This window comes from Patella vulgata, chromosome 9 (assembly GCF_932274485.2).
Source record: "Patella vulgata chromosome 9, xgPatVulg1.2, whole genome shotgun sequence".
In the NCBI taxonomy this organism is placed as follows: Eukaryota; Metazoa; Mollusca; class Gastropoda; family Patellidae; genus Patella; species Patella vulgata.
In genome coordinates, this window is record NC_065887.2 from 35,369,975 (window position 1) to 35,394,796 (window position 24,822).

At 35.3% G+C, this 24,822-nt stretch overlaps 2 protein-coding genes across 6 annotated transcripts in view; both read left to right on the plus strand.

Annotated features, from left to right (window-relative positions):
- Positions 1-5,531, plus strand: part of LOC126807987 (uncharacterized) — a 32,387-nt gene extending 26,856 nt beyond the window's left edge. For all 5 annotated transcript variants that reach the window (XM_050533001.2, XM_050532997.2, XM_050533000.2 and 2 more), the window contains 2 exons: positions 286-404; positions 3,205-5,531. In XM_050533001.2, the coding sequence (XP_050388958.1) occupies positions 286-404; positions 3,205-3,529 (444 nt within the window). In that variant the 3' untranslated portion in view covers positions 3,530-5,531. The remainder of the gene's footprint in view (positions 1-285; positions 405-3,204) is intronic.
- A 3,621-nt stretch (positions 5,532-9,152) lies between these two features.
- Positions 9,153-22,435, plus strand: LOC126807728 (prominin-1). The gene is made up of 19 exons (XM_050532500.2): positions 9,153-9,814; positions 10,924-11,034; positions 11,297-11,340; positions 11,940-12,145; positions 12,810-12,930; positions 13,334-13,403; positions 14,362-14,451; positions 14,979-15,196; positions 16,233-16,307; positions 16,555-16,621; positions 16,970-17,046; positions 17,529-17,602; positions 17,816-17,974; positions 18,994-19,120; positions 20,098-20,201; positions 21,040-21,127; positions 21,573-21,713; positions 21,890-21,994; positions 22,349-22,435. The coding sequence occupies exons 1-19, from the start codon at positions 9,655-9,657 to the stop codon at positions 22,433-22,435; spliced, it is 2,124 nt and encodes a 707-aa protein (XP_050388457.1). The 5' UTR covers positions 9,153-9,654.
- The last annotated feature ends 2,387 nt before the right edge of the window (positions 22,436-24,822 follow it).

Below are 24,822 nucleotides of genomic sequence, written 5' to 3' on the forward strand. Positions count from 1 at the left end.
ACGGCCAAATTTACCGATGCAAGTATTGATGTTTGCTCCCAATGCATCCAAGTTTCGACTGTATAAGCCTAATAATATTGATGTATATAGTCTAATATAGAAACCGACGCCATACCATGAAAAGTTAAAATATATATAAGGCCAACATCTCCGTTTAAAAAATAAAACCTTAACATCCAAAATATTGGCAGATTGTAAATGGAAGCGCAAGGCACTACTTATAAATATTGTCGCCATCTCAGCAGTTTTTTGGTTGCTTTATGTTATTTTGTTCTTTCAATGTAGAGAAGTATGGGTATCATGGATGTCTTAAAAAGAGACTTAGATGAAGCACAAGTAGAGGAGCTTTGTTCAAAATGCCACTTTCCTCCAGAGACATTGGCTCAATTAAAAAATGATAAACGGTAAGTTCTTAATGTCAATAGTAGGTCCATCACAAAAAAAAACATAGACTTGTACGAAATATTTTTTTCTACTTTTTAGTGGCATGTCCCATCTTGTGGACACTCTCTTTCTACATTACCCCCCCCCCCCACATTCCTCCTTATTGATCTCGCTCTATTCGGCATAATGCCTCCGTACCACCACAACTTGTCTGACAATGCATCTACACAGAAACTTAATATGTTTTTATGAAAGCACCATTTTTTTTCGTAATTCCTATATTGAAACACATTGCTTTGAATTTAGTTGGAGTATATTGTGTGTTTTGTTCCCTGCATCCTTATAAGTGCACGCTTATAACCCGACTCTAACTTATAGTATTTTTGAAGTATTTTAACCAAAATACCAACCGATTCAGATATGACACCGCACATGACAAGGATCAATATCTCGGGTGAGTTTGATTTTGCTGTGCATCGGGTCTTATGTTCCGGGGTTATGTCCCATTTTCCAAAAACCTTGTGAATTGGTAGTTCTTATATTTCTTAACAGATTTTATTTCAAATTTGGTGTGGAGCATTTGAGGTGGTGAGAGGATGAACCCTATCGATATTCAGCTTTTCGTGACCTTCCATTCCGTATCGATCCCCTTCCGAAAACCTTGTGGACGCGATAGAGGCTAGTTTTTTAACGATTTCTTTTTTCATATTCGATATAAAGCATTGATATTGTGAAGCAATATATAGACGTTAAAGATGCATTATGCAAGAATTAGATTAAGAGCTGAAGTAGATAATGAAAAGTTTGGAAGTTTCAGTTAAATTACTTTATTATGTGCCAATTTATCAGTATTTGAAGTTTTGACAAAACATTTATTTTCGTAGAAACGGTACCGGACAATCGAGTCATAGTCTCGATTATCTAGGTTATCGTTGTGGAAGAAACGGTACCGGACAAACGAGTCATAGTCTCGATTATCTAGTTTATCGTTGAGGAAGAAGGGCTTGTCATAATTATTAATAAATGTTTAAATTATACTTTTTATACGCCCACATTTTCATGTGGGCGTATATTGTCGTCGCCTCTGTCCGCCCTGACGTCCGTCCGTCCGTCCGTCCACAATTTGTTTGTGGACACTCTACAGGTCACACTTCTTATCCGATTTTGACGAAACTTGAAATATAGGTTTATCACCGAAAGATCTCGACTGCTTTCGATACTGGCAATCGAATCGAAACTTCATGGATTAAGGCCTCTGTTTGTACGAAAAATTACGTTTTTAGCTTGTGGACCCTATAGAGGTCACATTTTTTATCCAATTTTGTTGAAACTTAAAATGTAAGTTTATAACCCAAAGATCTCGGTTCCTGTCGATATTCGCACATATCGGACCGTAACTTCCTGAATTATGGCCCCTGATTGTACGAAAAATCGCGTTTTTAGCTTGTGGACCCTATAGAGGTCCTAATTGTTATCCGATTTTTAAAAAAAACGTATTATTATATCACCGTTACACCCTAAGGACGACTGAGTTCGAATTTCGTGAAAATCAGCCCAAAATTGACAGACAAAATGGCCGCTGTTCGTTCTCAAATAGCGTAAAAATATGGTATATCAAGGTTGTGGACCCTATAGAGGTCACAGTTTTCATCCGATTTTGTTGAAATTTGATATGTAAGTTTATAACCCAAAGATCTCCTGAATTATGGCCCCTGATTGTACGAAAAATCCCGTTTTTAGCTTGTGGACCCTATAGAGGTAATAATTTTTATCCGATTTAAAAAACTGTATTTTTTAATCACCGTTACACTTTAAGGACGTCTGAGTTTGAATTTCGTGAAAATCGGCCCAAAATTGACAGACAAAATGGCCGCCGTTCGTTCTCAAATAGCGTAAAAATATGGTATATATATTAAGGTTGTGGCCCCTCTAGAGGTCACAATTTTCTTCTGATTTTGATGGAACTTGACATGTAAGTTTATAATCCAAAGATCTCGGTTCCTTGCCTGAATTATGGCCCCTGGTTGTACGAAAAATCGCGTTTTTAGCTTGTGGACCCTATAACGGTCATAATTCTTATCCGATTTAAAAAATCAAGGTTGTGGATCCTCTAGAGGCCACAATTTTGATCCGATTTTGATGAAACTTGAAATACATATTTATGACCCACAGATCTTTGCTCCTTTCGATATTCGTGCATATTGGATCGTAACTTCCTGAATTAAGGCCCCTGTACGAAAAGTCGCGTTTTTAGGATGTGATCGCTCTAGATTTCACAATTTTTATCCGATTTAAAAAAACGTTTGAATATATTACTTTTACGCCCTTATGATGGTTGAATCCGAATTTCGTACAAATCGGACAAAAACTGCCGGACAAAATGGCTGCACCTCGTACGCAAATATTGTACATATATGGTATATCAAGGCTTTGAATCCTCTAGAGAGAGGACACCATTTTGATGAAACCTGAAATACATGTTTATAACCCAAAGATCTTGGTTACTTTCAATATTCATGCATATCGGATCGTAACTTCCTGAATTATGGCCCTTGATTGTACGAAAAATCACTTCTTTTTTTGAGCTTGTTCTCTGTCCATCTCTTGCAAAATGTGAGCGTATCGTGCATGGCAACCGATTGTTATACATTTGAAGCCACAAAAAGACCTGCAATATGCCAATTTACCTCTTACATAATGCATCTTTAACCAGGTATCAAAGATTCTAAATCCCTGTTCAGTCATTTCACAGTCTAGGAAAAGTCCGATGTAAATTCGATTGTCAAATAATATATTCGCATGGTAAATCTACTTTTTCAGAGAAATGCCAGCGATTACCTTTAAGGAGAAATGGGTGGATCAACTATATAAAAAGAATGATTTCAAATTAGATTTGGAAAGTCACTTGACGTCCGTTAAAGCATGGCAAGTTTTATCGGCTTTGAGTGAGATGGATTTTTTGAAAAAAGAAGCGGTTCCTTTGTATAAATTCGACTCCAGTGGACCCGAAGCCATGGCTAAACCGTCTGGTTTTTATCTACGTCGTTCATCACCCGTAGAACACTCCGACCATGAGGATTATGAACTAGGCTTTTACGCAGACGTAGACGAAACCGAGGTTAAGGTTCTGGAAACTCAGGTGTAGATTACAAAACGCATAATATACAGTGAATGGATTGCCTGGTTTCATTTCCGCAATCATTTCAGTTGATGTATACCCTGACTCCTGGGCCCTTATTCACGAAAACTTAAACTAAGATAAAATCTAAATTTTAAGATATACTGCAATTCGATTGCCTGACCAGTAAAATCAATTTGCATATATCCAATGAAGTTGCAGTATTTCTTAAAATTTCGGTTGTAACTTAGTTTAAGTTTTCGTGAATAAGGGCCCCGGCATATGCTAACTTCCATAATTTTATTAAAATGCTCAAAATCCATTATTCGGGGAAATGTTTTTTTTTCGAAATCTTAACTAAAGATAAAATCCAATTTAAGTAGATACTTCAATTTTGATTGGTTAAGCACTAAAATCAATCTATTATTATCCAAACAAATTACTAAAATTTTGATTTTTATCTGAGTTAAAATTTCGTGAAACAGGCCCCTGAATTGTAAACCTAAATTCCACTATTCTCAAAGATTCGATTTTTTATGATTTTTTTTTAATGAAATATGTAACTATTGATTGTGGTGTAATATTGTACATAATCATCTAATATTTCGTCTCTATCTACAATATAAATACTATATTTAAATATATACGTATGTTTGTGGAGAGATTGCTCTGCTGTTTATATAAAGATTGCTTAAAAAAATATATAGATTACAAAGAAATACCTTATTAACGCCGCGAGAAATGTTCGGGTCAAAATAGTATGATGTTTCGAAATGATTGCCGAAACAGTTTTTACGAGGTACACAACTCATAAAAACGATCGCCTCCATTTTGTCGTTGGTTGGCTTGGTAACCATAACTATTCAGCGCTGCGTTAATCTGAAAATTCTGTTACTCACAAGCGTATGCGCGATATACATGATTATCCAGACGCAAGGCGGTTGCTAGTAAAGACGCTCGTCTCCAACTCCATCTGACACTGAGCGTATCGCACGAGAGTATCAAAGTTAGGTCGTTAGAAAGCTAGGATATGAAAAATCTGTTTCTTGTGGCGTTTTTTACAAACTTATACCTAGGTCGTCTCCTTCAATGAAATCAAAATGTGACTTTAATCTACTTAAATATGTTTATTGCTGCTGTTTTTTTATCTCGGGGAAACAAACCTGTTTGAACTCAATAATTATATCTTTAAGTTGTGTTTATTTTTATTATTATATTATAGTTCATCCCTTTTAACAGTTTATAAAGCGCCCGAATTTGATATGGATGTGTAATTGTTACTATACCGGTTTACTCATTTGCTTCTATAATTTTTATATGAATTTTATATTTAGAGATTGTGTTTTTATACGCCCAGATTTGCATGTGGAGGTATATTGTCGTCGCCGCTGTCCTTCCGTCCGTCCGTCCGTCCACAATTGTTTGTGAACACTCTAGAGGTCACAATTTTTATCCGATTTCAACGAAACTTGAAATATAGTATGACCGACATAAGTCATATGATTTCTATATATTAAAAACCAATGTTACTTTTCCCATTTTGGTAAACATATCTTTGACAACATTAATACATTTTAAATATATTTTATTTACCTAATTATTTCTCAAGTAAGATAAGTGTTGAATTAAACAGACACTGACATGAGTGATATATTGTTCTTATAAAAACACATAGTCAGTTAACTCTTTACAATCAAATATCAACTGGCCCCTATGTTATAAAACCTTATTAAACCAGCCACTGGCTATTACGCCAGATATAAATTAGAGGAAGCATTACAGTCTAAACAATGGAGGGATTAAGTATTGGTCATTAACCAAACTCTCTATAAAACGAACTATTGTTTTAGATTTCAACTTAGAAGCAATATTTTATAGTTTAATTGTCAATGTGTCATAATTGTCTATTATATATTTTGTAGAATTGTATTTAAAACAGAGAGTGAGCTATGGTTTAGAACGGATCGGATCTCTCTTTCTTGTAAATATTTGTTGATTCATATATGTTTAATAAATCACATAGAAGTTACTTGGACTCAGTCTTAATTCTATAAGACCAGAAATAACGTGGTCACAATAGGTTTATCACCCTAAGATCTCGGTTCCTTTCGATATTGGCATGTATCGGACTGTAACTTCATGGATTATGGCCCTTAATTGTACGAAAAACCACGTTTTTAGCTTGTGAACACTGTAGAGGCCACAATTTTTATCCGATTTGGTGTAAACTTGAAATATATATGTTTATAACCCAAAGATAGTTCCTTTCTATATTCGCGCATATCGGACCATAACTTCCTGAATTATGGCCCCTATTTGTACGAAAAATCGCGTTTTTAGCTTGTGGGCCCTATAGAGGTCACAATTTTTATCCAATTTAAAAAAAAACGTTTTAGTATATCACCGTTACACCCCAAGGACGGCTGAGTTCGAATTTTGTGAAAATCGGACCAAAACTGACAGACAAAATGGCCGCCCATCGTTCTCAAATAGCGTAAAAATATGGTATATCAAGGTTGTGGACCCTATAGAGGTCACAATTTTTATCCGATTTTGTTGAAACTTGAAATGTAAGTTTATAACCCAAAGATCTCAGTTCCTTTCGATATCCGCGCATATCAACGACCTTGACAAACAGTTAGCCGTTGCTATTTAATATTATATCGTATGTTTAGGGAATATAAAATAATAAAATGACAAAAACTTCTGTACTGTCAATCTCCTTGACAGATAGTTAAATCAACCCAATTTCTCGCGTGTCTGCCGAACACGGAGCCATGAAGCTAGTGGTGCTCCCATTTTGTATCAAAATCTCCAGGAGGTTAACACTATATTGCCTCATATGTATAGATATATGCTAAGTCGATTTGTAAAAATTTTGAGTGAGGAGATTGGTACCTAATACCACATTAAATACCTAATGATCTTATGGATATGGCAAATGAATAGGCAAAAATTAAAAAAAAGTAAGTGAAAAAAGTGCCAGAGATTTTCGAAACATCGTATGTGACCGAGGCAGTGATGGGGAGCAATCTCCTTCTCTCTTGACCTCATGCCATGTTTGCTCGGGTTTTTATTCCACTTCGTACCAGAATGTTAAGGCGGGTAACACTTTGTATTGACCAATATGCATAGATAATTATGTGCTAAGTAGGTTTTTCAAAAATTTTAGTGAGGAGATTGGTAGGCTACCTAATACGCTCTTCGATCACATTAAATACCTAATGATCTGATGGCTATGGCAAATGAATAGGAAAAATAAAGAAAAGTAATTGAAACATTGTCAGAGATTGTTCGAAATACCGTATGTGACATAAGCAGTAATGGAGTGCCACACCCAATCTTTTGAACTTATATGTATGCCACCATGTTTGTTGTTTTATTTGGCTAATTTCTATGTTGGGTCAGTCAAGCTTGACGTTAATCCTTATGGTTTGGATACTGGTTAAGGTCACACAAACAAGTAAAGAGAAAGTGGACGGCACATAAGTCAGAAAGTTCTGAATGTGACCAGTTAGTTTTCATAGCGTAACGACTGATCAAAATTCTATAGTAGTCTATAATTTGATACGATGCGACATGTTCGGAAGAAACATGAAATATTGTTCAGTTCTGCTGGGTAATCGCAAGATAACTCTAGCGGGGCTTAGGTTATTTGTTATATATAATAATAATTTACCTTTTCATCTTCGATTGTTACAAAAATACTTTAATGAAACAAAAAGGAAATATATCTGGGGGAAAGAAAAAAAAACCTTTAAAGAAGGTCGCTTAGATTTCTTCTTGATGAGTAAAAATTTGATGCCATTTATGTCAAATTATGTTATGCAATCGGGATACAGAACCAACCAACCATAATTGTTAAAAGAAGTCACCACAAAACGATTAATAGATATTGGAAATTTAATAAATCCCTTCTATATGATAAATACTTTAGTGAAATGGTAAAAGACAATATAAATTAAAGAAATGTATGCAGTAAGTTCATATAATGTAAGTTTTGTAAGAAAATTTGCAATCCATAACCGAGAATTCACTATTGATCATCAAACCTAATGCTTCTTCTACACCTATAGGTTTAGAATAATATCATTTTATTCATATAAAAAGAAAAAGCTAAGTGAAAAAGAACAAAATCTTGAGAAACAAATTTTAAAATTAGAAGAGGCAAATTGTGAAAAACCCGAAGCATTGAAATTTTTCGCAGTTCTCCCGATGGTTCTACATGGCTTTCGAGGCTCCCGAAGCCCCCCCCCCCCCCGAGGAAGCTGTTTCCAACGCCTCCCGCGGATCATAAATTTCCATCGGTAGTATACATCCCCGAGGAAAAAAATGCCCAGTAGAACCTAGGCATAAATGAAAATGACCCCCTCCCCCTACACTCTATTCTGTTTATTTTTATATTTAACGTAGAAAGATATTGTATTCAAACGACACACGAATCTATTAGTGTCATCCAGAAAATTAGGTTAACCTGGAAGCCACGTGTTCGGTCCCTGCATTAACCAAGAAGGTTCATTGGGAATTCCCCCTTGTCAGTAGTGTAGCAAGGGACAGCGCATAGTCAGGGGCGGATTGGGCCATCGGGCGATCGGGCGATCGGAGGGCCGGTCGGAAAACAATGAAAAAAAATTATTTTGTCCAATTCGTCGAAAAAACTTTTTCTGCTGAACATCATATGTGGTGGGGTGGGGGTATTGGACCGGCCATGGAGCGATGATGATCATGTTGTATGTGGCCGGTGGCTTTAACGGGCCGCCACGCCATTACTGGTGTCTGGAATGGGCTGGTATAATAGACTTTCTGGGCCGGGTGTGCTGGGTGTGGGCCGGAAATCGGAATCCTGCATAATCTGACGATATGATAATTTCACAGGTTGATGGTTGTAAATTACTTGCAGGTCGGGGTTTTGGCCAAAATTAATCGATTTATGAGATATATTATTTGACAGAGATTATAATCAGATATGCCACCAAATCGCATATTTGGGGTTTATTTTCAAAATTCTCCGCGGTCAGAAAAAAGGGCCGCTCCCACACGGGAGCTCGGGCCGGTTTCTGGCCCCAATCCGCACCTGCGCATAGTCATTCGGGTGCTGCGAAAAATAGATTTTCCGTGTACACATTGGCGTACACGTAAAAGATCCCGTGACAGTTTGAATTCGAAATAAGTGCAGGCCGTAGTGTCGCTGTCCTTGCAAAATGTCCCTCATAGCACACTGTATGACGTATATCCGTCTTCATTAGCCCAGATGGAGTAGAAGAGTAGGACCTTAAACCCCATTTCATTTCATTTCATTCGGCAGAATCATTCCTTGTCCGTCGCAAACATTATTCAACATGATTGTTACCTTCAAATATTATTTGGGTTGTGAATATTTATTGAACATAGGTGTTCAATCCCCTAAAAACATTGCTATACAATCAATAAGAAATGGGTTTGCACCATGCAATAAAATAGTTTACGGGTCACGTATAAATTACCCAGTATTAAAGGAATGATATTGTCAAGTGGTGTAAATAAGAAAATGTAATAGGTTCTTTTATGCCAGTTTTTTTTATACCCGATTAATTATATAGACACACTGTATACTAATATAATCGTCGTTAGTTGTAAGTCTTCTTCACTCAACCGGATCTTTCACTGGTTGGTTTTCTTGTTTACCGGACTCTTAGTTAGGCGACATGTACTAAACGACGCAATATTTAGACATGTTTATACTGTGTATATAAGTGGACTACTTTAAAGTTTCCTTTCAATATTATACCATTTGCTCTTCGTAACGGACAAATTATTTATCCAGGTGGATCTGTGGCGTGACGTGATTAACAATGGGTGATAATTTTCACAATGTGATAACAAATTGTTGCCTTGGTGAAAAGTTTTGTACAGAAAGATAGAAAACTTGCAATAGGAGTGTCGACAGGAAATGATCGGATAGTGGATAATTATAAAAGACAAAAAGGGAGATTGGACAAACATAGCATTATTATAAGATAGTTAATGTACAACCAACCGAGAATATATATTCAGTGGTGTTCAGTTCATTACTTTAAATCTGGGCTAGTTTGAAACAGGAAACAGTAATGAGTATGTCGGTAATGAGCGTCGATTAAACTGGTGAAAATATGTAACAGATTGATTGATTGATAATGGCTACTACACATACTATCAATGGTTTGTTAGTTTTCGTCATATCATGTTTTTGTATAGCTGACATAAGAGGAATAGAATATAAAGAAACTGCTGAAAACCAACTTGGTCATAAGCGGTATACTAATGGTGATATAGAATGGGGAAATATTCCAGACAGTAAGTTTCTAGTTAATCTCTACTTTAAAGTTTTAACAAATATACTACAAGTATATAACAATAAATTTGAGATTGGAATGCTTGATTTTTGAAATTAGTCAACATTTATTTTAGAAAGACTATTCCCGTATTAAATATATTGGAGTTTTTCATGGTGCAAATTGGTCTTAAAGCAAATATTAATGTAATATGAATGTATATAAAGTGATTTATATCTAAATTCTACATAATATATTGTAATTTCTTATAAATTTTGTTCTGTGAAATACGTGAACAGTACAAATTGGACGACAGTCGCTTACGCCTACACGTTTTTTAATTATTATTTTGTCGTTTGCAGCCATTACTAATTACTTGAGCATTGTATTGTGAGGGTATCTTTTCTTTGTTTATTACAAATGGCGCCCGAAACTATAGAATATATGACTCGTGTACTAATTATTAAATGTTCACTGTGTCTTAAATATTGGCTATTAGGATCTCATATTTTCCCGACAACATAACTATCAGTATCTAATTCGTGTTTTTTATTTCGAATATTATGGAAAATATTGAGTTAGCCCCTTTAAACGATGACCTCACGTAGTCAAAAAATTAAAGTGTTAACCATGTTGTCTGATTTGTTTGGTTGTGTACATATCATAAATTTAAGTATATCTTGTAAAAGAGAATTGCTTGTATTTATTGAAGCCGGAAAGTCAACACTGTTTTTGAAAGCTAGCCAATATATGTATATAGATAATAAATATTCAAACAGGAAGTTATATATACAATTATTGTATTATTCTAAGTAATTTAGTTAGGTATTACACATCATTGTTATAAGTCTAAACCAGAACACGATAATAAAGTAATTGACAATAAATTGCGCTGAAATTAATCTAATTATACGAATACTTTAAAAAGCACATACCCCTAGCTCCATGTCATTTAAAACTCCTCAGACTTTGTATTAATTATTCTTTCCTTCAATTGGACTCTATTATCACGAATTGGCATGGTATAATATGTTGATCTGTTTTGTGTACTGGCAATATGTCTTAAACAAGGTACAATCTGTTGGTGGGACTTGATTAAATTTATGTCTTTTATGATTTTGTTTTGTACAGGAGATTACCATGGAAACATTCAAGAAAAAGGAAGCGGTGTTTGGAAAACAACTATTAATTTTGCCAAATCAATTGTTCTCGTAACGACACATCATCAGTCTTTTCCCTATGGTGAGTGTTTTCATAATAAACATATAAGTTCAATGAAAAGTGTAAAGTACAGTAATATCTTCCGAATGGGAAAACAACAACTCTTTTACTGATGTCCTTAAGAGACGTCGTGGATCTTGAATTCTGTTAAATTAATGAGCGATCCAACTACACCAATTTACTGGAAGACACAGACATTGTATACTGTAATAAAACTCTGCTGTAAAATTAAAGGGTGTAAGATTTTAACATGACATGTAAAGTTATATCTTGTTCTCTTCAGATTTAATCAGGCGAATTATCAGAAATGAATATTCAGAGGACGAGGTGTGTTTAAACTTCATTTTTAAGGGTTATTGGTGGGTTGATGGATTACCGTATACATATACAATACATGGTTATTGATGAGTTGATGGAATACCGTATACATACAATATATGGTTATTGGTGGGTTCATGGAATACTGTATACATATACAATACATGGTTATTAATGGGTTGATGGAATACCGTATACATACAATACATGGTTATTGGTGGGTTGATGGAATACCGTATACATACAATACATGGTTATTGGTGGGTTGATATAAACATACCCGGTGGTGGATTTCCCTATACATACAGTACACAATTAAGATGTTAAACCATAGTTTATTCATTCATCAGTGTAATACAAGTAACAAAACAGTAGTTACTAATCTAAAGCCAAAAATCCAGTATCTAAACCGCCCACAAAGAGCCGTATAATTTTTATGGGTTCATATAATACTCACTCCATGACAGTCATAACATTATTTGCCCAACGAGTCTGTTGTTTAAATGAATTCGCACTCCTTTCTACTAGCAACTATATGCCACATGTATTACAATTCGAGTAAAGTAAATTACATTCTCACATTCAGTTTTTCTGATTTTCAATTTTAGATTACGGATTATGAAGAGAATATAGTAATAAGTTGTGGTGTTGGAGCAATATTTATCAGTATAATATTGATATGTTGTCTGGCTTACTTTCTCTATAAACGATGGAAGAGTAGGAGATCTGTTTATTCTGGTCAAAAACCATTCCTATCAGGACATAAACTCAATGCTGTAATAGTACTGGGAATAATATTTATCCTCATTATTTTGTAAGTTAATAATAAATGGTGTAAAAAACTTTCCTGTTCGCCATGTCGATCAATCGTCTAAGCTGTGGACTAATGAAATTCCAGGGTTAGGCGTAGGGAAGGTAGCTGGACAGGAAGGCATTTTACAGCAACCTGTAAAAATATGATTGACAATAGATATTCCACCATAGTCTACAAATTGATTATTTCGTCCAGTGTCGTGGTTTATTGACCATGATTGACTGGATGAAAGCATGCCTTCCAAATTCTTTCTAAATCACGTTACCTGAACTGGATGACCGGGACCAGAAGCGTACTAGTTCGAAGTTTGTGAAATTCGACTAAGTTATGTTAGTATCCAGATGCATTTATCCTGAACACACAATCAACCAATGAGTATGTCTATAAGCCTACAGATTTTGGAAAACAGCAGCTTGAGGTAGATACTAAATGAAATCAAACGACCATTTACATTGGTTTTCCTGTATATTTTCTGTATGTATACTGTATTTTACGATATATTTACGAAATCTATATTGCAGTTTACAGTATATTTAATATATGTATATTGTATTTTACAGTATATTTACTATATTGTATTTTACAGTATATTTACTATATTCTATTTTACAGTATATTTACTATATTCTATTTTACAGTATATTTACTATATTCTATTTTACAGTATATTTACTATATGTATACTGGTAGTAAACGCTAGAATAGGAGATGGTATAAATAGACTAGATAAAAGATTATATAACTCAATGGATGATGTTACATCTTATTTCAATCAAACTAAACAGGTGGGTATTTCATATTATCACCACCACTTATATGTAATAAAATCTTGCCGCCTGCGTCTTCGAATATTTTAGCTGAATTAAATATATAAAAAAGAATATCACATCGTTCTACTAAAAGTATGAATACTTAGTCAAGTTTACGACATGGACATTATTTAGAGCTACATGGGGCCAGATTCAACAGATAAGGCCTCTCAATACAAAAAATATACAAAAAAGATAACTCCTCGAATGATTTTGAAGTGGTACTCGGTGTTCAAGAGTAAGTAAACATACCCCAAACCGCGTGTTTCAGGTAACATTAACAGCTACTTCTATCGTTATAAGTCTAACAAATCTTGATTTAGAATGATTGATTAACAATTGATGTCAATCTTTTTTCATTTATAATTTTGTATTTTAGCAATATGATTTTATGACTGAAGACAGTAATCTATGGTTTGGACAAGATGTACTTACACACGACATCAACAGTAAGCTCAATTAAAAAAAGAATCCCTATTTTAACAGAATATATTTATATTGTGAATGATTTAAATTCTTTAAAAGTATCGATTACTAACCATAGGCCACAGGCACTTGAAGGGATTAAAATAAAACTTCTTACTAATGCTTGACTTTATATTATAGTATATAAGAAGGTATTTCAGCCGCCATCTTTGTTTTCACGTCTTCAAGGCATTACGTCTGCTAACATCTCACAATACTCACTAGTTCTAACACTACCCGTCGTTTTTATTGCCAACGAGGCCTTATTTGATCATTATTCAGCTTCCGATGTAATTAAATTGGCCATTTAACAGCGTTATTAATTACAAATCAAACTTGAAGAGCTGTCACTTGCCGATATTCGTCTTCATCAGCCCGGAAATAAGTTTAGTTTGTAGCAGTCTGTATCACCCAGTCCCTTATAAACCTATCCGTTACTCGAAATTTGGTCGGTAAATGATCGAGCCTACGAAGCGAGGCCGCACCGCAGGTGCAGTCTGGATCACCCAGTTCCTAGGAAAATTTCGAGTAACGGAAAACAAAGATGGCGGCTGAAATACCTTCTTATATACTATAATATATAGTCAAGCAGTAGTAAGAAGTTTTATTTTAATCCATTCAAGTGCCTGTGCCATAGGCGTACGGGGAAATTTTTGACTGGGGAGGGGGGGGGGGCGGTGGTGGTTGGTGCCCAAATAATGTAGTTAGGTTCTTAGTATGTTACATAATAATAAACATACGCCTATGTTAATACTAACTCTGTTATTTATTCTAAACGACACGGTGATAAGCTGATTAAATAGTTGATCATTCTTGATCATACCTTTTAACTTTAAATAAATCAATCATAAAAGAATATTTATAAATAAATCTATAAATGACCTTCAAGATTTTGAAACGATTTTGAATACATGATAGATATGGCTCTGTTGATGTTTTCAGCTTTAGGGGAATTAATATGGCAACCTGGAAGTCGGGCATTTCACCCGAATGTATCAGCTATTTTCAAGGAATTGGAGAATTTGGACTTGTGTGAGCTTTTTTTTTGGTTTTTGTTGATATTATCAGCCCGTGTAACACTATAATGTATATTAATTACTCTGAAATATTTTACATTAGGTAACATTTGGCAACACCCTGATATATTTTACATTAAGTAACATTAGATAACAGTCTGTTATATTTTACATAAGGTAACATTACATAACAGTCTGTTATATTTTACATTAGGTAACATTAGGTAGCAGTCTGTTATATTTTACATTAGGTAACAGTCTGTTATATTTTACATTAGGTAACATTAGGCATCAGTCTGTTATATTTAACAGTAGGTAACAGTCTATTATATTTTACATTAGGTAACATTTGGTAGCTGTCTGTTATATTTGAGATTAGGCGCAAGGGGTCGGTGATTTTTTAAATCATGAATAGTAATTGATTAGCATGTTTTAAATCCAGATTATATTATCCTTTGGATGGCTATACATGTACATTCTTTGGAGAAATGGCTGGAATGGCATTGTCTGTAAATAACATAAATCTGTATGTCTTTATTTTAGACACTAGTAGAGCTGTTGTGTCATTGGAGTCGTTGATAGATGAGATGGTGATAATTAATAACGGTATGGGACGTCATCTAAAGTCTAACCTGTCTACAGCTAATTATAATTTAAGTTTTGCACGTTCTGATTGGACATGTATAGGCTGTGATGGATCGTGTTCTGGGTGTGAGAATATCGTCCCTGATGATATATATCCACAAGTAAACTTCTTAACGGTAAGATATAAATAAAGAATAAAGAACATGACAGTTACAACAGATGCTTATTTGTTGAAACATATGTTACAGTGAGTGGGTCTGTCCATAACTACCGGACTGCATATTCTGGGCAAAACATTTCTTAATTGATGAATTATAAACAACCGTGTTGTGATCAAAACTGAGAGAATATAATATTATTTAAAATATTATCAATATAGATTGGAAATATCTGACCCTACTTCTTAGATACAATTTCTACATTACACAACACATTAACACTTGCAGAAGGCCAGATAATAAATATAAAAGAAAGACTGCTATTAATTACAAAATACAATCCATACAGATAGTAAGACACACTTATAATGTATTACTTGTCGGTTCAAATTACTCATTGACCATGCTCACTGTGTAGAATATTGCGTATACTCTAACGACCAAAGTTATCGTCCGATCTGCTTGAAATTTAAATTGAAATGCATTGTTAAAATTAGTGAAATGGAAAATTCCATTACAACAATTTCTTGTCATTTCTTAATGCCCTTGATTATTTCACAGAACGGCCGAATGATGTTATAGATTATATTAAATAATTTGCTTATATATATACCTTGTATATATGGTGGATTTGATCGACGACATAGCTGCTGTGGGTCCATTTTTCATTGTCTGGAAACCTATATCCTGGGCAATAATCAACTTTTTCTGACCATATGTGTCTTCATTGAAAAGGGCAACGTATGTCATCCGTCAGGTTTAAGAAACCCACAATGACGCTGGCGGTACAGATACATAAACAAACACGCTTGAATTTACGAATTATACATTATATAACTACGAAATATCTTCATGGATATTGATTTACTTATTTCATATTTATTCTGATCTTATATATTGCAAACTGCATAATTATACAATCAAAGTATCTTCATCCTTTTTCATTGTTCAGTGACGTACATAATCTTGTCTGAAGTAGCCAAAACGGCATATGCTTGATTTATAGTTAATTGATGGTTAATTTTAAAGTTGATTCCCCTTTATTTAATTACAGATGCCAAATCTGACTTCTAATTTAAACGAGTTACAGGAATTACTCCGCGAACCATTTAAAGGATCTTTACTAAGTGTAAGTATTTCATCTTTAAAATAAATGATCGCTTGTTGTTTACTCAGCGCGGTTAGTTTTTAGAGTTCGTAAATATTTGGGCCGAAGGCAAACGAACCTAATCTGATTAATGACCGAAAATATCCCACCTCAAAAGTCAAATCCAAAACCGCATACTCAATGCCATGGTGAAGAATCGATGCATTAGTGTATACACTGTTCTGAATTGATATATTTTATAAAATGCTACATGTGTTATATTTTATAGCCAGAATATTACTACACGTATGGTATTGGTGATATAATACAAAATAAACTAGCTACTAATATATCAGGTAAGATGTTTCGTTGCTTGGCAACTAATCTTTCTTCAGTATTTTAAGACTAACTTTGCATTTAGATTGCCGCCATTGGCGGGTTTTTTTTTCAGATATTCCTAAATCCCGCATTTGTGCTACAATTACCCGTTTTTTGTAGTTGTTCAAAAATGTATTATTTTGAGGTAAACAAAAAATAGGAGTTGTGTGAAAAGGCCCGTTGCGGGAAACGGGAATTTAAAATGGTAAATTTGCCATCGACTTTCTTCAGTTCAACCCGGTTAAAGTTGAAGTCAGATTTGCATAGAACTTGCATAAATTATCTGCTGTTTGGTTACCAGTTTTTACCCCTTGTTTCTTTTACAGATATTCAGAGTAGAGTGAACGATTTCATTAACACAGTTAGAAGATCAACTGACGGCATGGTCTTTCCTACACAAAAGGTCAATATCAGTCTATGATTTTATGTTAATTGCATTCTTCCTGAATCACGTTTGGTAATAAAAGTCTTATTTGAATACCAAATTTTCTTAAAAACCCAGAACAATTCCAATATATCATATCTTCCAGTAATGGTCAGACCAAACCTTCAGTTAGAACAATACCGATAGGTCTAAACTTATGCCAACCCAGCATGCTAGTTGGTGTAAAACACTTAACAATTACACAGTTATTACAGCTTTTATATTACTGACAAAAATAAACCAAAATTTCCCTCATAGCACACCGCATTTCACATGCCCGTCTTCATTAGCCCAATAGGAGCAGAACAGTATGACGTTAAACTCCATTTCATTTCATTTCCTTTTAAGATTTATTTTTGTTTATCTGTAGTGCGGTTCTCCTGCACTAACCCTTAAAAAAATATTAGTTACATGAACGAAGCCCAATGACTCAATGTATTAATGTTGTTTTTTATTTGTAGTCTTTTTATTTTGACGAACTGAAACCAAAATTCGAGGCATTTAAAGATAGAGTGAACAAAGGTGACAATATTCGGTAAGATTTCATCATGGGTTATCTTCAGATGAGAATATATTTAATTTGTTAACTCAATATACTTGGGAAATTATTGTCACCAATTTTCTTTGCATCCATCGAGACAAAACTAAATGAAATATCGGTGTAATGCCGGGCGTTCCTTGTGCGTTGGGTGCTAACTGCATAATCCGCTTGTAAAACCTATAATGTGATATTTTATATTATTTGTAGATCTGGTTTTACCTGGTTCTTTACAGTTGTAAATATTGGTCTAATTATTTTTATACTCTCCGTCTTAATCTACGTGATCACTAAGAAATACAAACACTGTCGTACCTTGATTATCCAACAAGAAGATCCGCACTTATTACAACGTCGACTGTTACTTGGGTGAGTTCCAATAGTGTCGTATGTTATTATTTTTAGTAGCAACGACGTCATATATTACCATGTTAACAACAGGAGTGAAATGAAATGGGGTATGACGTCCTACTTTTCTGCTTCGACTGGGCTAATAAAGACGGGCATACGCCATACAGTTTGCTATGAGAGAAATTTTGCCCGCACATGGCGATATGGCCTATTCTTATATCGTATTCCAACTGAAAACCGATCTTTTACGTGCACACCAATGTGTACACGGGACTTCGATATCTCGTCCTATCCGAACAATGTCCCATGCCAGCCCTCTGTCCTGGGACCACACCGGAAAATCTCGATGAACTTTCTCGGCCAACGAAGGGATCGAACGCCGGACCTCCAGGTTAGCGAGCCAACGGCTTACTCACTGAGCCCCGGTGACTCCTATGTTAATATCAACAAATTTGCGCCGTAGTCAATAGACGCAACGAGTATGTTAATACTGGCGTCAATAGCAGGAATGAGTGTGTCACTATGGTCAGTAGCATTCGTTCGTTCGCAGGGTTTTACGTCCGCTTCCACCTTGGGTGATATCGCAGACAAAGGTCAGTAGCAACATATCCGTATATTAAAAGGTTCAATAGCAACGGCGTCTTATGTTTTAGAGTCAGTGGTAACAACGTCTATGTTACTAAAGCCAGTGGTACAATTTCGTGTTACTAGAGTCGGTGGTGAAACTCTTTATGTTACTAGAGTCGGCGGTAACAACTTCGTGTTACTAGAGTCAGTGGTAACAACTCCCTATGTTTCTAGAGTCAGCCTTAACAACTTCGTGTTACTAGTGTCAGTGGTAACAACTTCTTATGTTACCAGGGTCACTTGTATTATCCCCATTCACCCTCGCTATTGGCAGTATAGCAACAACGTTGCGACCTATGTTAGGATTGTAAAAGTATCCAACGTGCGATTATGAACATTAAGGCAGGTGAATCGCCATGGTTCATCACATATCCATTCTTTGTTGAACATATTGTATGTTGGTTTTACAGTGGTGCAGTAGGATGTATTATACTGTCTGTGGGCCATACATGTCTAGCAAGTACTGGCTTTTATATTGGAGCGAATTTAGAGAGAGTTATTTGTCAAACAGGAAAAGATTACTCCATTGTAGAAAGGGTAAGTATGCACGTGCAGCTTTTCATGGTCGTATTAATTCACCCACCCCTACCATCATTGTTAAATTCTCTAGGACCTCATATTATTCACAAAAGCTGTAATATGCAGGAATTTCGTTGACACTGACTTTCAATAAAGCTGCAATATTTCGCATCTCTTTTAGTAACCTGATCTGATGAGAATAGGCAAAGATAGGCTGTATTAAATGACATTAGCTGTCCACCATATACAATCAGCGTGTCACAAAACATAGCAAATTTAAAAATTTAGATTCATGTTTTGAAATAGAATGAAATGAAATGAAATTGGGTTTAACGTCCTACTGTTCTGTTCCAATTGGGCTAATAAGGACGGGCATACGCAATTATGATATGAGGGAAATTTTGCCGCGGACAGTCGCTACCACACACTTTTATTTCGAACTCCAACTGCCAATGGTTCTTTTGCATGTACACGGGGTCTCGGTTTTTGTTGTCTCTGCACCACTGACATGGGGGAACCTCGCCTGAAAATCCCGATGAACTCTCCACTATAGGACCTAATGGTTAGTCAACGTTACCCACTGAGTCACAGTGGCTCCCCTTCAGAAATGGTTAGATCCTAATATTAAGGCCATCTGCAGATGTAAATAGGGTTAGGGTACGTGATTTTTGACGAGATTGTGGGTTAGGGTTAGGACTAGGTTTAGGGTTAGGTTTACGAATTTGGGGGATAGTGATGAACTTTGACTGAGTTCGATCCTGAACATTATCTGCTTAGACTAAGATTAGGTAATCCGTTTGACTGCATGATACTTTCAGAAAGATAAATGTACAATTAATTTTTATATGTTATCTATTTATTTTGGGATATCGGCGTGCGCCATCAGCCTCATTTTTGGCTTGTTTCTGTTTGATTTCTGCTTTTGATTTTTTTGGGATAGTTACAAGGTTCAACAATATACATGTAATGTATTTGCGGAAAACTATGTTTTGCAGGTGCTGGATGTTCCGCACACAGTACCCGGACATCCAGGTTATTATATGGGATCTGTTGTACTAGGTAATGGAGCGTTTGATCTGAAACTATCTGATATTCTACGGTGAGTGACTAGATTTTTATACAGTTATATCCTGTCGTAGATGCATATTTGAATGATGTTTGAACTCCTATGAAATTTCGTCCTAGAATTGTAGCTTGCTTAACTTCATAGGTTTTCTCCGTGTTCCCCGACTTCCTTCAACTCACTGTTAAAGTAACTTAAAGACCCCTACGCGCTAGCGAATTATTAAAATAAAACTGTATCATATGTTAGTCCTCAAATGACCTAGTTTATGTTGATTGGACGTTAAACCCCATCTCTCCCTATTGGTCTATCCCACAATCCCTCAGTTTCTCATGTTCCCTGGTGATTTTTAAAGAGTGTTCTTTAATCCCATGTATGTATTTAATTATCGAGAAAATAGAAGAGACGGCAGACTGCAGGATATGCAACAGAAAGAGACAACATTAATTTAGATGATTTTAGTTTATCTGATCAGGGGCCTGTTTCACTAAATTTTAACTAAGATAAAATCCAAATTTTAGTAATTTGATTGGATAATATTAAATTGATTTTAGTCCTTAGCCAATCAAAGTTGAAGTATCTACTAAAATTTGGATTTTATCTTTAGTTAAGATTTTGTGAAACAGGCCCCTGCTGGATTAAGTTGCCGGTAATAAGGCGTAAGCCTATAACTAATATTATAGCTAAGTCATTCTTTGATTTTAGTTTATCTCATCTGCTGGGCAAAGTTGTCGGTAATGAGGCGTAAGCCTATAACTAATATTATAGCAAAGTCATTCTTTGATTTTAGTTTATCTCATCTGCTGAGATAAGTTGCCGGTTTAAGATTATATCGTTGTTTTGTTTTTAGTCTCTCTTTGATTTTTTTTTGCAGACAGTGTAAGAATAACATACCAGCATACACTGCTCTGAGACAGAATTTAGTTTCACCAAAACTTAAAGATGATCTTGATATAGCTAAGGTAAAAAAATTGTTTTTGTTGACATTGACATTTAGCCCGTCCATGTTGTATGACAGTAATTGATATTCTTTTTAAATGTTACATCCTGATAAATCATAGGTGTGCTTATTGAATCCTTTAATTCTAAACAATGGTAGATGGGTTTATTTAACATTTCCCCATATATATATATATCAAGATCGTAGGCAAAGATTATAGTCATAGACGCATAGGCAGTATGAGTCTTCTGTACAGGTCACGTTTTAATAAATTCTTGGACTTGGAAACAGTTTTCCATGCGTTTTTCTGTGATGTTTCAGAAATATGTAATTTATTTATAGTGTGTTCTTATAGATATACTTAATTCTGTTAATTCACCACTTGTTGATAGTAGCCAAATAAGCCCACTTCCTAAATTATTATTTCATATTCTGTACTTTAAAGGTATGATTTATTTGTGTTTCAGTACTTGAATGATATAAATGAGGTATTTGATGATATGTATATAGATTTAAATAATGTAACATTGATACCTCCTCGTCTTTCACCTTGGTTCCAGAAACTTACCACTGTCACGTCCTTCGATACACAGCCATTTACAGATTTGGTACGGCTTTTTTTTCCTTTCATATTTAAAACGTGAACGAGCGTTAAAAATAACCAACCCGTCAAAGTTTCTTGGGTTACAACTTTTAGAAATATTCTATGAACACAGAAAAAATATGATTTTAGTGAATGAACTGACTGTGAAGTAAATGCACTATTCATTTTATTATATTTCAGTTTAACAAGACCATCATTAATGCAGATTTAGATACATTTGTTGCTAATCTCAGATATGTTGCTAACACATCAATAGCTAATGGTGGACCACGAAATCCAGCTAAAGTAAGAATCGTTCTGTATTGAAATATATTTAAGAATCCCCATTACCGAAATCTTATAAACGCGCTAAGGGGAAACCCTATCGATATTGAAAAATTTTCAATCAGATATTCCTACGTTTATCAAATCTGATGAACCCCGCTGAATTTCAAACTTTCGAAAAGCTTGAGACATATTTCAAAATGAAAGTTGACTTTCGTTGTAATTATGTCGACGACTTTACTGGTGGTGACTGACTTGCATCAACATAGTTTGACGAACTTATCACCCTTCAGAAAATTCCCAGTTGGTGTATATTCGTTGCCTGGCAACACTATGTAATGTGTTATTGTTATGTATTTGTGTATTTCACTTCAGAGTAAACTGATTGAAGTAGCCGATCACCTGTCATCATGGAAACCACTGATAGATTCAGCTACTATAGTCAAGGTAAGTGTTATTTAGAGGGTGGGATTTTTGCGTTAGAGCATTAGGTAAGCACAATGGCTGAAAATGTTGTCATTTGGTTACTTGTTTATATTATTGTCTATTAAAACATTTAAGAAAGCTGTACAACATAATATAGACAAATTACACAATACTATAAATCTTTAATTGCCAAACTGGATCTAACTGCAGTTAGACGTAAAAATGGAATGGGGGTTTAACGGCCTACTGTTCTGCTCCGACTGACCTAACAGGAAATTCAGTGTGCTATGAGGGGAATTTCGCCCAGACAGCGGCGCTACGGCCTACTCTTATATCGAATTCCAACTGCCAGGGGATCCTTTACGTGTACGCCAATGTGTACACGGGAGCAGTTAGATATGCAAGAAAAGCATTGTAAATGAAAGGGAGTTTAACATTCTACTCCATTAGATAGGGAAGAGCGTGATAAAGTAGAAATGTTCTCACAAGCAGGGATATGTGTAGATGTCTCTTGAAAGACCTACTGATACAACTAGGTCTCATCAGTTTACTATTAACCATCTATATCGTTAATTTGTCGACATTCATTTTTATATTTCAGGATAAAATGGAAACTTTATATAATGACTTTCAAGAAAACATTAGGGAAGTAAAGGTACAGTTTATATTTATGTGTTTATGGAAATTGCGTCATGGTTAGTCCTGCCAATCAGAATCGACTATGGGCCTAATTAATTGTTTTGTTGGGGGGGGGGGGGGTCTTCAAAACTCCCAAATGTTCTGCCCTGCATGCGTTTGATGTACAGTGGTCAGTTGGCCATTATTCAGGGAGCCATGGTGCCTAGGTGAATAAAGGGTTGGCTTGCTAATCAGGAGTTTCTGGGTTCGATTCCGGTGTTTGATGTAAGTTCTTCGGAATTATTCATTGTGGACCGCAATTAAACAAATAATAATATTGTTTATGTTTTAGACACGGATTAATCAATCAATCAGTGATTTACTGGATGCTGAAGATCAACTGTGGAATGAATCATCACGATATATAAAACAGGTACATTATTTAAATTTATATTTAGGAAGATGACAATGCAAAAATCAATTACAAGACCAGAAAACCAGTACGACAAACACACATACAAGACATCATGTACATATTGACATATAAGCCTTAAATGCAGACACGGTAAATTTTTCTGCGTTGCAGGCCTATCAACAGATTCGTTAAATAATTTTCGAAGGTCGGAATTTACACATATTTATAATTATGCATATAAATGTCGCGATATAGTCGAATGAGCATGTGTATGTGTAATACAGTATTATGTGGTATCTTACAGGGAGTTGACGAATATAGATCAGATTTTATGCAAGTCTTACCAAAATTCAGCGACAAGAGTCTGGAATGGGTAAGTTGTTTCATTAGGTCGGGGTCACGGTGGCTAAGTTGGTAAGACGCTGGCTCGCTAGCCTGGAGGTCGGGTGTTCGATCCCTGCATTGGCCGAGAAAGTTCCTCCAAATTTTCCGGCGTGGTTCCCCCTTTTCAGTTATGCAGGACGGAGGGCCTGACAAGGACAGCTGTCTAGTCGTTCGATGGGACGAAAACCCGAGGTCCCGTGTACACATTGGCATGCACGTAAACGATCCTTGACAGATGGAATTCGATATAAGAGTAGGCCATACTGCTGTATGGGCAAAATTTCCCTCATAACACACTGTATGGCGTAAGCCCGTCTTCATTAGCCCAGTTCGGAGCAGAACAGTAGGACGTTAAACTCCATTGAGTTGTTAAAGATAACATGTCAGGAGTGACAAATTGTCACAGAAATGATTTAGACCTACTTCACATCGGTTTTAGTTATTGGTTTCTCTTGGCAGCAATGTTATTCATGTTGACAGAGGTCTTGGAGTGGGCGTTGATATCATGAACAACGGCATAAACCAACATTAATACATCCGTTTTCATGATTTTAGTCTCGAATAGTTATGATCTTAACCCATTCAGCCGTTTTCATTAGACCAGTCGGATCAGAACAGTGGGAAGTTAAACCCCATTTCATTTCATTTAACCCATTCAGTGCAGAAAATTAGGACGTTAAACCCCATTTCATTTCTTTCTTTATTATTATAGGTTAATGGAGAGATAGGTTTATGTCAACCGCTTTCTGATGCATATCATTCTGTTGTTTATGGTTTCTGTCACCAGCTTGCTGATTTTGAGGTAAATATAGTTATTGTATCATTTAGCATAGGAAAGTTAAAGAAATGACGAGTACATTGTTAAATTGTTTCAATATATTTTGATAGCGTTGACTGGGTCACCTTTTTTTTTATGAAATTAAAACACCGTGCATCTTGTTAAAGCTTGTCGTGACCACTAAGCTATATTAAGATTGGACAAACTGCCCTTTTATGGTCCTTTAAT

Bases quoted from the DNA above. Each gene is read 5' to 3' on its own strand.
- LOC126807728 (XM_050532500.2), top strand. From the start codon at position 9,655: ATGGCTACTACACATACTATCAATGGTTTGTTAGTTTTCGTCATATCA. The intron at 15,197-16,232 runs GTAAGATATAAA...ATTTAATTACAG, and splicing joins CACAAGTAAACTTCTTAACG to ATGCCAAATCTGACTTCTAA. The intron at 17,975-18,993 runs GTGAGTTCCAAT...TTGGTTTTACAG, and splicing joins CAACGTCGACTGTTACTTGG to TGGTGCAGTAGGATGTATTA.